Source organism: Bombus vosnesenskii, unplaced genomic scaffold, assembly GCF_011952255.1.
Source record: "Bombus vosnesenskii isolate JDL3184/JDL3185 unplaced genomic scaffold, Bvos_JDL3184-5_v1.1 scf7180000013262, whole genome shotgun sequence".
Taxonomy (NCBI): domain Eukaryota; kingdom Metazoa; phylum Arthropoda; class Insecta; order Hymenoptera; family Apidae; genus Bombus; species Bombus vosnesenskii.
The window spans coordinates 5,156,934-5,169,885 of NW_022882922.1; the positions used below are offsets into that span (position 1 = coordinate 5,156,934).

The following is a 12,952-nucleotide window of genomic DNA, read 5'->3' on the forward strand; positions in this document are numbered from 1 at the left end:
AAACAGATTCCTATAGAACGCGATATGCGGATCTCCTTTTTCTCTTTGAATAATGAATCAACGTGTGTTCAGTCTTTTCGTGAGACAAACGCTAACGTTGGACCAGTGATCACCAGTAAATTCGTATTGTCCTCCTTCTCCTTCTCCTTCTTCTTCTTCTTCTTCTTCTTCTTCTTCTTCTTTGAACAAATCCACCGCAATCTGATGCATAGATCGATCGGTTTGAATTCCTCGGTTGATTATTGATTATTAAATTCAGTCTTTTTTGCACAACGTCGATCGGCAGATGGCAGAAAAGGAAAAGCAGTCTTTCAGAGGTAATACTCTCACCGACGATATTAATGGGGAAATGCGTTCCCGTTATTCGATTGAATGCATAGAGAAAAAGAAGGGAAGCTTTATTAAACAGCTCGGGGCCTATCCGCCCTGGAGCCCTCGACCTTGTCGTCTCTGGCTACCTGAGCCGAGGCACCCAATCCATTTTGCATTTCCTATTCGCTCTACCACCCCATCATTCGCAATCTATCATCTATCCCATGTCCAAAGCTGCCAGCCGTACATTCTTTCGTTCTGTCGCTCTGCACATTCGTTCGCTCGTTTGTCTCGTTGTTATTCTCGACGACGTACTCGTTAGGCAGAGAAGAACGTGTCGGATAACTTTATCGATTCACCGAATTCGATCCGTCGATCAACCAAGCTCTCTTCTCCATTGTAAAATCGAGCTACACGAGAGAAAACTTCTTACTCTTTCTATTCTTTCCCACCCTCGTGCGGTCGAAGGCGACCGCAAGAAACACAGGGATGATAGTTGGACGATGCGTGGTTTAAGAGCGTGGTTGGCACATGTGTTTCGGTTACAAGGACAAACTGGCAAGGTCTTGAAGCAACGCTGCTTATGGGCAACGGCTGTTCCAGTTTTTCCAGCGGCCAATGTCGTTCGTTGGATCACCACGCAACCGCATTCAGATAAATAAAATAATTGTCGTAGAAGGCAGAAGATACAGGTGTGGAATAATTAAAGACAGAGACACGATGCTGCTTTGTACGAGGGACGAAGCTGACTGAAGCAGAACCAGAGAAGGAACGAGGTAAATTCGTTCGATCCCCTCGGTCTTCTCCCTCCGTCTCCTTCAGAGGTGAACGTCTTATGACCTGTTACTACGATTTACTTATTGAATTCGGGCCTGGAAAGAAACAAAACAACGCACTCGTTAGAACATTACTATCTCGACGAGAAAACGTATATTAGAAACGTATGTTAGAAACGTAATTATACCAGTAATTATTCCCATTTAATGCGTTTACAGATAAGCAGCTTAATTACCAGTTAAAAGAGGAAAATGGAAAAAAGCGAATACTATACATTCAACGTTAGTTCGAAAAGAAAAACATAATCGAGCAATTATTCTTTCTTTTTTTATGCCGGATTCGATACATTTTTAGGTTTGATACTAAATATAGGTTAAATGTACTTTAAATATCAATAGATTTATAAACAATTGAGCATTTATAAGGGCAATCATTTTTTACGTAATACGGGACGCGCTGACGAATTATAAAAGTCGAACGATCGATATTAACTTTGGCACGATATCTGTTGTGCTTCAACTTTCGACGGGCGCACACACGCGCCTTTAAGAATGAAACGCCACACGAAAAAGCCGCAACTGCGAAATTTGTGCATCACCGCGATAATGTTGCAAAGATGATCTACACCACACGTAGAACCGAATCGCGCGACACCATTTTTCCCATTTTTACCATTTTTTCCCAAGAAGTACAATCTTCTTTCCAGCATCGTTTTATCACTCTGAATGGTATCGATATGTTTGTTGTTATTAGATATATCGATAATGCGTGATTATTTCGACCAGATGACCGTTCCAAGGCAAAACATCAAAATATCGAGATTCAAACGTTAAAGAGAAAGTAACAATACGATGTTTCAACGACTACATGTTTCGTGGTAATTACAAGATGAAAGCGCGTTTAATGCATATCGATATTCGAATCAACACTCGATATTCCACGGCATAAAATTTATGCGCGACGATTGCTTTTCCATTTCTCGGCCAATGTCGTTTCCTTCGATTCTCCTCTTAAACACAATTCACTAGTTATATATTATATTAGTCAGATTTCCTTTTTTGGTAAATAGCGTTCTGAAACGTGTATCCACGCGTAACAACTGTACAATTAATCGAAATCTGTGTTATTGTAATTATATCGGTGTATAGTCAACCCTTATCAATCTCTTCGCGATAACATTTTTCTTCTAATTCAATAAGTTACTCATATTATGTAGTGTATGGCGAAAAGCAAAAGATACTTAAAAGCACAATAAATTGTAACGATGTTCGCTCGGACATTCTGTCAAAGTTTAAATGTTTCGTGGCGATAACCGATTTTCCATTCGATTTTATCCATTCAGCACAGAAATGTAGCACGCTTTTCGAACTTTCAGCCACGAATTTAATATAGTTAAAAGACACAACAGCCAGCAGATTTACAGGGAACAAGTGACTCCGATCGGTCAAACACGCGATACTATTTTTGCCTAATACATCGCGTTGAAATATCATACAAGAAATATGAGAGGCGAGCGCTGTCCCTGAGTAATCCACGTCTACTTTCGACTATTGTCACACGCGACACTGAAACAGCGCGGCATAGAAAAACACAGGGACCGTTTCTTCGAGGCAAATATCCACGTAATGTCGTTCCCCTTTGGAGCGACCGCCCGAAATTCGATTTGAAGTCAACTAACCTCGTTTCACGCAGCACACCGACCGACCTCGACGTCCACCTGTTCACGATGATCGTACATAAATGAGACTCTTCACCTATTCTATGACTCGTACCTATGTATATGTACACGAATATAATTTGCGTACCAATTTACGACGATAAGACTTAAAGAACAAACACAGACACTCGCAGTACGAAGTTCCAGCATCGACTACAGCCGGTCGAGGCGCCAGCTGGATTTGCGCATGCGCGCTCCCTCCGTCTATCTCACGTACGCTTTAGACACAACGAGTACTCGTGCATCAGCGTAGTGGGTTCTAACCTCTACGTACAGGCGTTCTCGTTTATACGCGCACTCACCAACACGCTAGAACCTTTTGCTGCATATACGATACACATATATACTCGTTCTATACACTGATCGTATCTCTTTGTAGGGGTGCGTTCGCTTACACGGGCTCTAGATCATTCTCGACATAAGATTATCTTTATGAAAAGCGAATTACAATATTGTTTGTCATCGTAAATTTTAGTTGGAAGTGAACGCAATGCAATGCGCATAACAAGTAAATATGATAAGCAGTACCTATACGAGTAACGCAAGATAGTTAATCTGGCATTTGTAGATTTGTGGGGTAAAGGGAGGAGAAGCGGAGAACCTCATAGAGGATTACTAGAGATCCACGATGTGATGACCTTCCGACAGGGATTCTTGGTTTCCGTGATTGCATTTATAAGCTACCATCGCCATTATGGTACACGTGTACTCACTGGATTAAGTCATGTTTACGTATTCTAAGACTGTCGTTCGAAGAGCAAAATGACTATGCCATCAAATTAAATAATTTCGAATTATTTACGTACATGATCCAATATTGTACACCTATTCCGCGAAGTTATACGCAAATATTGAGTTTCTGCAAAACATATAAACGTGTACTACTTTACAGCGAATACATCGCTTAAGTTCGCTATAACGATACACAGATAGAAAGGAAACAGCTTGTTCGTACTTACTCGATTTTATTTGAAACAGTTACCGAGAAAAGAATAATTTTCAATGGGTTCGAATAAATTCGCAATTCTTCGAGCGAAATATGTCCACAACACCTTTGTGCCCGATGCTAATGAATTTCACAGTCATTTAAATTTAACGCGATATTTGATTCAAATGCAATTACATGGTACTTACGTATATTGCCTTTCAAAGATCACAGTGTACTCTACACTACATAGAAAAACATATCTAGGGCAGTGGTACTCATTGGTTTCTTTCGAGTGATCCTTGAATTAAAATATTGCATTTTGATTCGATCAATGACATTTATCTTTTATTTATATAATGCTCACTGATACTACATCTAATTTCGAAGACAACAATTATCCGATCAAATTTTTAGTAATCTCAATTGTTTATCGAGGTAATATCGTTAACACGGATCAGTGAGTACATCTACTCACCATATCAAGAAGCATATGATTCTAAACGAAACAAATAACACGTCCGATCGACTCCCGATATAACTCGTGTAATACAAATTAAAGTGAATTGTACATTAATTGAAATGCTCGATCGTACAAAATTATCACTCGTAAACGTTGTATTCAATATATTCTGATTAAGGATACATGAGACAGTACTGATACGTTGAAGTGTCGTTATTGCGTCGCTTCCCGAGTCCCATCCAAGAAGCAATGATAAAGATTGCAAATGGTTTTTTGTATCCACAAACACGTACAAGTTTTATCAATAGCATATTACTTTCAACGTCAATATACTAGGCTAGTCGATAAAATATATCGAAACTCCGTTAGAAGAAGAACGAAACTTATTACATGAAGAATCAACTTTTTATTTTTGCTTCTTTTCTTTTTTTTTTTTTTTTCATTTTTTTGCCAGCTTCTTCGGTTGAATACAATGATCAATCGATCGTCACGATCGATCGCATTAAGTATCTCGAATCTCAGCCACGCTATCTCGTTACAAGACATACATTTCACTCGATAGCAGCTTCAGCATAATATGACGAAAACGAAGCCGAAATCCTATTACAATACGTGCCATGCGACGTCTGTCAATCAAACGAAAAATCTGCCATCCGATCGTTTTTTCGTGTCAAACCCGATTGAGATTCGTAGTAGAATTCGAAGAGGGCAAAATGTTCGATAATTCACTTATGCATAACACAGTTAACAATGCCGATATACAAGACATATTTCTGAATGTGGAGAAGTTCCACTTTGTTCAAAACTAACCTCGTCGATCTTTTGGATCAATCAAAATCAGAAATTTCATTGACGTGTTAAAGTTAACTCTAAGAAGATTCGTAGAGATCAAGAGCTGTTTCATTTCTTTTCTTTAACGTTCTTTTTCGTTCCGTTCTTTGCAAACGCTAGATAATTTAAATTAGATCGTTCATTTTGAACGTTTTTAAGCCAGTTTCGCTTATCGCTTTCGTCACTTCCGATTTGATTCTACGCTTCGAAGAGCCAACTCCCGTTAATTTTAAAATCTACATAACGTAATATGTTTCTCGGTGTTCAGGTCGACACAAAAACACATTCGATAATCTGCAACCGCATACAAACCCTTCTACATGTACGATATACATTAAAGCAATATACAGAGGAATGTCTTCCGAGAAAATAATATTCTAAAATTTGATAGTGACATACAGGAAGATTGATTAAGGAGGACGCAGAGCGCGAGGGTCGCAAATTCTACTGTTTGCTTTCTCTTGTCTTTGTATTCATCATCTGTTCACGTGTGTTACACATTACACATATCTAAATAAACACTTTTTATTCATACTATCTTACTAGTCTTCGCAATAAATTAAAGTGTAAAAACTAAAATTAAAGAAAAAAAGAGAGTATTTTACATCATTGGTTAAATATTAGCACACTTCGTCAAGACCTAATTCAAGTTATATCGTATCACAAGAACAAAATGGTTTAAAGTGTAAAACGCAAGTAAAAAATGCAGGAATAGGTTTTTTACTTCTATATATTATACAGCCTAACCATTGTACATCGTAGAGGATCCATTCGTATCACTCGAAGGTTTTATCATATCTAGAAAATTGCACTATAAAAGATCTCGGAAAGCCATTTAAAAAGAGCTATCCCCCGCACCTTGCACGACATCCTCCTCTTTTACATATCTCTTTTTTTTTTTTTTTCATTTAATAATATTTTTGTAACATCATTAATTATGTTTCGCGGTTCGCTATTTCCCTGTTACGAGAAAGCGTCATTAACAATGACAAGTGCGTTCCTTTATTCCGGTGAACGTGTTCATCGGTAATTTTCGTTCCGTCCTCATCGTCGTTTTTACATACATTCTCTCTTTTTGTCGCTCTCTTGCACACTTGAACACGTTTTCTCTTTTCCTATGATTCACATATTCACTGTTCCTCGCAATCATGCACTCTCGACAAAATGTTAAAATCCAGCACTTATTTATTAGTATTTTTCCTCTTTTTCCTTTTTTTTTTTTTTGTTGCTTTTTAATTGCATTTCATCACACTTGGATTATACATAAATAAATAAATAGTAAATCGGGATACCACGTGCTTTAGAAACAAGATATCACTTGTTTTAACTAGTGAAATTTCGAAGATTTCCTCTTAGGCCTTTTATATGTTTCGGAAACATGTCACGGTTTGACGAGTGTCGCATCGATGTTAAATTTTAGGATACGCCCGCGAATCAATGATGCAAAATGTTACGTAGTCGGTATGGTTTATCATCGATCGCGTAAGCGTGCTTCAGACGCCCATCGAATAAAGTTTCACTAATTTCTCTTTTTCGCTACTGCGCGTTCCCCCAAAATTATACGATACGCAAGTCGAAAAGTTCACTCTATTATTTCCTTTTTCGCTGTATACCTCTGTATACTCGCAATCCGCATATACGTTTCCCCTATATGATTATTTACTGTTGATCGGGCCGTTATCTGAAACACGTTTGGTCATAACAAAAGTTTCGATTACCTCGTAAAACTGAAAGTCTTTAATGCTATGTAACAAATACTTTACGAATTCATCACTTCGAAGTGAAGTTCGCGCCCCTTCCTGCATTATGAGCCTCAAATACAGTGAAAAAGAACTTACAAAAGAAAAAGAGTAATAGTAAAAATGAATAAATATTAAAATGCAAGGAACAACAGTCGACTACAAAGTTAGGAAAAAGAAATGGAAGTTAGTCGATAACTTGTTCAATCTATGTTGCAACACGATATTACTTCCTCTTTTTACCGTCGATGAGTGTAAATGATCCTTTAGGCCTTGATTCGTAACGATGCTCCAAATCAAGCCAAAACAAATGACTCGCGAGAATGATTTATTATAGTCTATAATATCGATGAAGTCTTAAAGTAAAGGCCAAGTATACACATCACTTTTTATTTGACTTTCAATTTGATTTGTCATTTTTTTCATGTTCTTTTTTTTTTAATACAGTACAACCTTTTGGTATCGTTGGACCAAAAGAATCTTTTTCGTAGAAAAAAAATTTACTGCGTACAAAAAATCAGTCAAATATGATTATTATTATAGAAAACAATTACTACAAAAAAAGAGGTAATCGTTGTAAAATATCTATTACTACAGGATATCTAGTTAATCTGTATTTAGAGTGTCTACATTTCGCTCTTTTTAAAAAACAATATGCGCAAATTTCCGATAATTTCAACGAAACTTATGTACATACTAACATTAAACTATAAATTATAAGTTATATGAAAAGGAACAATTCTTATGTGAGCATGTTGAAGACAATACATGAAGGAAGTAGGTACAAAAATCACTTCGGCGTTTGCAAAAATACTTCACAGCAAATGACGGCCCACGTAGATTTAAATGCCGTTACTTCTATTACTTACTTAATTTTTACATCCTTCATAAGGATTCCACGAAAGTACAGACCTCTACACCAACACGCGTACACGTGCGCTCGTTCGTACATGTATACACTTGTTTACAAATACGCGTTTATGCACGCGAACAATAACTCGTTAAATAAATGTCCTTTTTTCATAGATACTTGGTAAGTATGTAAAGGTAAAAGCTACATATGCGTTCTTGCCATGAAATACATCGGATACGTCAATTAATAAGATGAATTTTTGTGTCCTTATATTTTTTTTCCTTTTTATATTAGTTGAATTAAGTATTGTATAATCACATTCTACATCGAGCGAACAGTTGCAACACAGTCAAAGTGTAGTTGTAAAGAATCGCGTAGATTGTTCATAGCTAAGTTTATTACGATTTCGTTTCCATTTTTTTTTTTTTTGAATATTTTTAATTTTATGCAAATTGCATCAGACTCGTTACTTCTGGTAATACTTTTATATGTTCCCACCGGAAGGATAAAAGGAAAATGCTCCAAACTGAAAATTCACTGGAGTTTTTGGCGAAGCACAAGTGTATACAAAATCATCTGATTGTAGCTGCGTCCTATTTAAGTTTGGTTCAGATGCTGATCTCGTTATTTTAGGTAATCCTCGTGAAAGACCTTCTAAATTAGCTAAAATTTGACGAAATATTGGTCTATCCTCCCTAGAAAATTTGATGCAATCTTCTGTCAGTCTCTTCAGTGCCTTGGGAGTATCTGAACGCAATTTATTTAAATCCGGACGTAAATTTCCACGTCCAACCATAAATAATATCTGATCCTTGTTATTAACATGCGAATATGGTAATTGACCGGATAGTAATTCAAATAAAACAACGCCAAATGCGTAAACGTCAGATTGAAAACTGTATGGATTTTCTTCTTGCATTCTTATGACTTCTGGTGCCATCCAGAGGATAGATCCGGTTGGTTGATGGAATTGTTGAGAACCGGACCATCTAGTTTTTGCTGTGGCCAAGCCAAAATCTCCAATTTTTACAGTAAGATCGTCGTGCAGAAATATATTGTTACTCTTTAAATCTCTGTGAATGATATTTTTTGCATGTAGATAATCCATGCCCTGTGCAGTTTGTCTTCCAATTTCTATCAGTGTGAATAAATCAAACTTTGTCTCGAATACATGTAAATGTTTATACAGAGAAGAACCTTCGCACCATTGGGTAACGATAGCCAGTTGTGGTTTGCTGACGCATCCCATGAACAAAAGGATATTTACATGCCGTGTCTTACGTAAAACTGCAACTTCATTTTTAAATGCTTGTAACTGAGCAGCAGTAGGTATTTTGACATTAAGCGTCTTTACAGCGACAGGACCATGCCAATGAGCTTTGTATACTGTTCCAAAAGAACCTGATCCAATGCGAGCTCCAATTAAGATTTCATCAGCTGGAATTTCCCAATCCTCTATAGATTCTCTAGGTGCTAAAAGATTTTTGGACGATTCATCGGCTGATCTTGCTCTTGGTCTTTTCGGCCTTAAAGTACTAGTAGGACTAGCCTGTGTTGACTGACTATGTTTCGTTGGGCTACTACCTGGCGATACTGCACTTTGCGTGATACCAATGGGACGACCTAAACTCTGAGATCTACTGTATTCGTCCAAGTTAGCAGATTCTCCGCTTGGTTTCACCATATTGAAACAAACATTAGGCGCAGAGCTGGAACGATCTTGCTGTCCCAAAGAACGAGGATGCCTCTGGCTTCTCGATGGAGCCAGAGACGGGGACATGCTTCTACTTAATCCATATCCTGAAGGAAGTTGCAATATCCCAGCGGTACTTTCAAGGTTGTGTGCTAGTAATGCTTGGTAATAAGCATCCTGCATACGTACTTGGTGACACAAAGCAGGTACACCACCAGCACATCTTTGATGAAATCGATAATTGCATGTTCTACAGTAAAAGCCTTGAAAAAGGAGTTTTCTACAACATTCACAAAATGCTAGTGAGAAGAAAGTCTTGCGCACAAAGTTATGAGAAATGGAAGTAGTTATTGGAAACTTATCCAAAATTTCCACAGATATTTCGTCGCAGTCAAGCAACGAGATGTCTGTATCCCAAGAAGTAAGATATTTCGAGTTGTCTGTACCCAAAATATATACAACGCACATTTCCGTGGTCAAATTCCTTAATTTCATCGCTTTGGCAAGTGCATCTCTTAACGAAAGTCCTTCACGAACCTGTACACTTGTACGCTGTTGATTAGGTAGATATGCCCTGAGCAGAGATTTCATTGGAGTTCTTTGACCTCTTGATGCAGATGTATTAGCATCACGAGATTCACTCTCTGACGTGGAAGCACTACCAGATACTCGACCAGCGTTCAACAATTCATTGAGCTTCTGTTCCTTAGATTCTAAATCATGCAACTTGCTAGTTAACTCTTGATATTCATTTAAATATATCGATGGTGGATGTTGGAATCCAGCAAACCGATTGTTTAGAGCGTCAATGTTTTGTCGAGTGACGTGTATCACATTTTGTATATTTCTCAACTCATACCTCAACGGATCTGTATCCAAATAACCGTCCTCAGAATCGCTCAGTTCTCCCGATTCCGGGCCGCTACCTCGTGAAGAGGACATAGCTAACTGTACAGAGTGTAGCTTTTTCCTCTGTCGGCGATGACGGGAAGATACAATCGAGGACGACGAGGACGAGGAGGACGGCGACGTAGCTGTTGTCGCTGAACGTATCGCCTCGCACCTACGACACGAAAACTCCGTGTACGCGTTCGCACGGACCGCCGTGTAATACCTCTGCTCGCCGATCACGGCCATCTTCTTGCTCCGTCGGGCAGCATCCTGAGCCGCTGCTGCTGCACTTCGGAACACCTTGGTAGCTTTACTTTGCTACCGGTTACCGCCGAATTTTTCTCTAGTTCAAGCTTTCACCACGCCGCCGTCGCCTCACCTCTCACCGCACGACGACACACGACGACGCGTCCTCTCACGCACCTCTCTTTTTCTTTTTCTTCTTCTTTCCTCTATATACCTCTCTCCTACCTCCTTCTTTCTTCTTATGTCCGCCAAATCGAACCTACTTTCCGATGCGCGTCTCCAAACCACGCTGTCTTTCCTGACTTTTCGGCCATTGAATTTCTACTATTACGTCGCGCAACAGTTTTCCGTGTTCCGCACAAAATGCGGTCCGAACCCCGAAATCGGGTACAAAATTCTTTCGTTTCGACCTCCTGCGCAATCCCCCTTCTGCTTCTTCTCTGGAGCCCTTGCGAAAGAAAACTGGCACAAGCGTTACAGGACCGTGAGCAGAGGCGCGGGGCTATGTTTCTTGAAGCGCCGGTGCTGCCAGTCTCTTTACGTACAACCTTCCGCCCCCTCCCACTCATTTTCTTCCTCTTCCTCTATTTAAATTCTACCTGTTTACTTGCACAATCCGTTTTCAATGTTTTCGCAATAAATATTACTTTCTTCTTTTTCTCCTTTAGATCTTCAACAGTTTTATGTCATACTATTTCGTAGTTCAAATAGTATAGAAATTTGTTTAATCTTAGACGTTTCAGCAAAAAAATTTATTATTGAAATATCGGAATAGAACTTTGCGATAAAATAGAATTTTGTTAATTATTTTAAGATCGACATGTTACACCGCATTGTTTTCAGCTTAAATAATAGTGATACATATTTGTATGATTTCCTTTGCGAATTTAAATAATTTTTATTACAATATTTGACAGCTTTATCAGTATGATTTTATCTGACCATCGCATTACGATAGATCTATTTTGTTTTTCACTATTTAAAGCAAAATACCCATAGATCGCCTTACACTCTCTCTGAGAAACAACCATTTGGAACAGGTCTATAATTCAAGTTCAATTTTTCTGTAAACATAGCTACTCGCGTTGCGTTTCTGACGTCACTGCAGACTTGCGTTGACGTCAGCAGCATATGGTACGGTTACCTAGGTAACAGAGGTCCATCCTAATTGGTTCAATGCTTGCGTACATACTTACTGTGCGCATATCTACTAATAGCAAATAGTTGAAAAAGTATTCAAAATATATCAGAATGACTTGCGAATCAGCAAAATCAATTTTGCTTTCAGTATCTTCTACTTATTCATTTACGCTACAAGGTTACTTATATTGATCAAGTCATTGGTCTTTTATAATCTATATTTGTAGTTAATCTGTTCGACTTTGTACTAGTTGTTTTCTAATGAAAAAACGAAAATGGTAGCTGGCAAAGTGGCCTTTGTAACAGGTGTGCATTAAAAAAAAAAAAAAAGAAAAGATACAGAGAAAGAAGAAAAAAATTAGAGAAAGCTTATAGTGTATATGAAAATAGAATTTACTTCAATTACAGGTGCTGGTAGCGGTATAGGTAGAGAAGTATGCCGTATTTTGGCGAGACAAGGAGCTAAGGTTATTGCTACAGATCGGAACTTAAAAAGCGCTGAGGATACCATTACTTCTTTAAATGGTTTGAATGTTAAACATTATTTTTTCCAATTATCTATTTAAGACAAAATTATTAAAGTTCTACGCAATTTTTAGATTCCAATCATTTGGCATTAAATGTTGAAGTGTCAAACGAACAAAGTATTCAAGAAGCGTTTAAAAATGCAATAAGTAAATATTCAACTGCACCCACTATTATAGTTAATTCTGCAGGAATCACACGCGATCAGTTCATTTTAAAACTCACAAGTGAGGATTTTGCTAAAGTACTTGATGTGAATTTAAAAGGAACATTTTACATAATTCAAACAGCAGTAAAAGAAATGATTAATGCTAACGTGAGTACAAATGGTTCGATCGTTAACGTAAGCTCTATCATTGGAAAAATTGGAAACATGGGTCAAGCTAATTATGCAGCATCAAAAGCTGGAGTAATAGCTCTTACGCAAACTGCTTCTTTAGAATTTGGACAGTACGTATAAGAAGTACTTATAGTATATGTACAGTATTTTGTTCAATGATTTTATAATATTATCAGGCATATATTTTTATTATAGATTTGGAATTCGTGTTAATACAGTGTTGCCAGGTTTTATAGAAACCCCTATGACAAAAACTGTACCTGATAATGTAAAGCAGTTATTTATAAAAAAAATACCTCTTCATAGAATGGGGAAACCAGAAGAAGTGGCAGAAGTAATTGCATTTTTAACATCTTCCAAAAGTTCCTATGTTAATGGTACTTCTATCGAAGTTACAGGAGGGATGCATTAAATTTATATAAACTTCTTTAAATATACAGATTTTTGTAATTTTTATAACTCATTTGATAATTGCAAATTTTACAAACGTTAGGTTAAAA

General features: G+C 37.6%; 2 protein-coding genes across 2 annotated transcripts; one reads left to right on the top strand and one right to left on the bottom strand.

Moving 5' to 3' along the window:
• Positions 1–4,869: 4,869 nt before the first annotated feature.
• LOC117243363 (raf homolog serine/threonine-protein kinase Raf) lies at positions 4,870–10,999 on the bottom strand. Its single transcript, XM_033510792.1, has one exon. The coding sequence runs from the start codon at positions 10,445–10,447 to the stop codon at positions 8,102–8,104; it is 2,346 nt and encodes a 781-aa protein (XP_033366683.1). The 5' UTR covers positions 10,448–10,999; the 3' UTR covers positions 4,870–8,101.
• Positions 11,000–11,647: 648 nt separating this feature from the next.
• Positions 11,648–12,880, top strand: LOC117243426 (estradiol 17-beta-dehydrogenase 8). Its single transcript, XM_033510913.1, has 4 exons — positions 11,648–11,893; positions 11,996–12,112; positions 12,187–12,562; positions 12,648–12,880. Exons 1-4 carry the CDS (start codon positions 11,863–11,865, stop codon positions 12,862–12,864), a joined length of 741 nt encoding a protein of 246 aa, XP_033366804.1. The 5' UTR covers positions 11,648–11,862; the 3' UTR covers positions 12,865–12,880.
• The last annotated feature ends 72 nt before the right edge of the window (positions 12,881–12,952 follow it).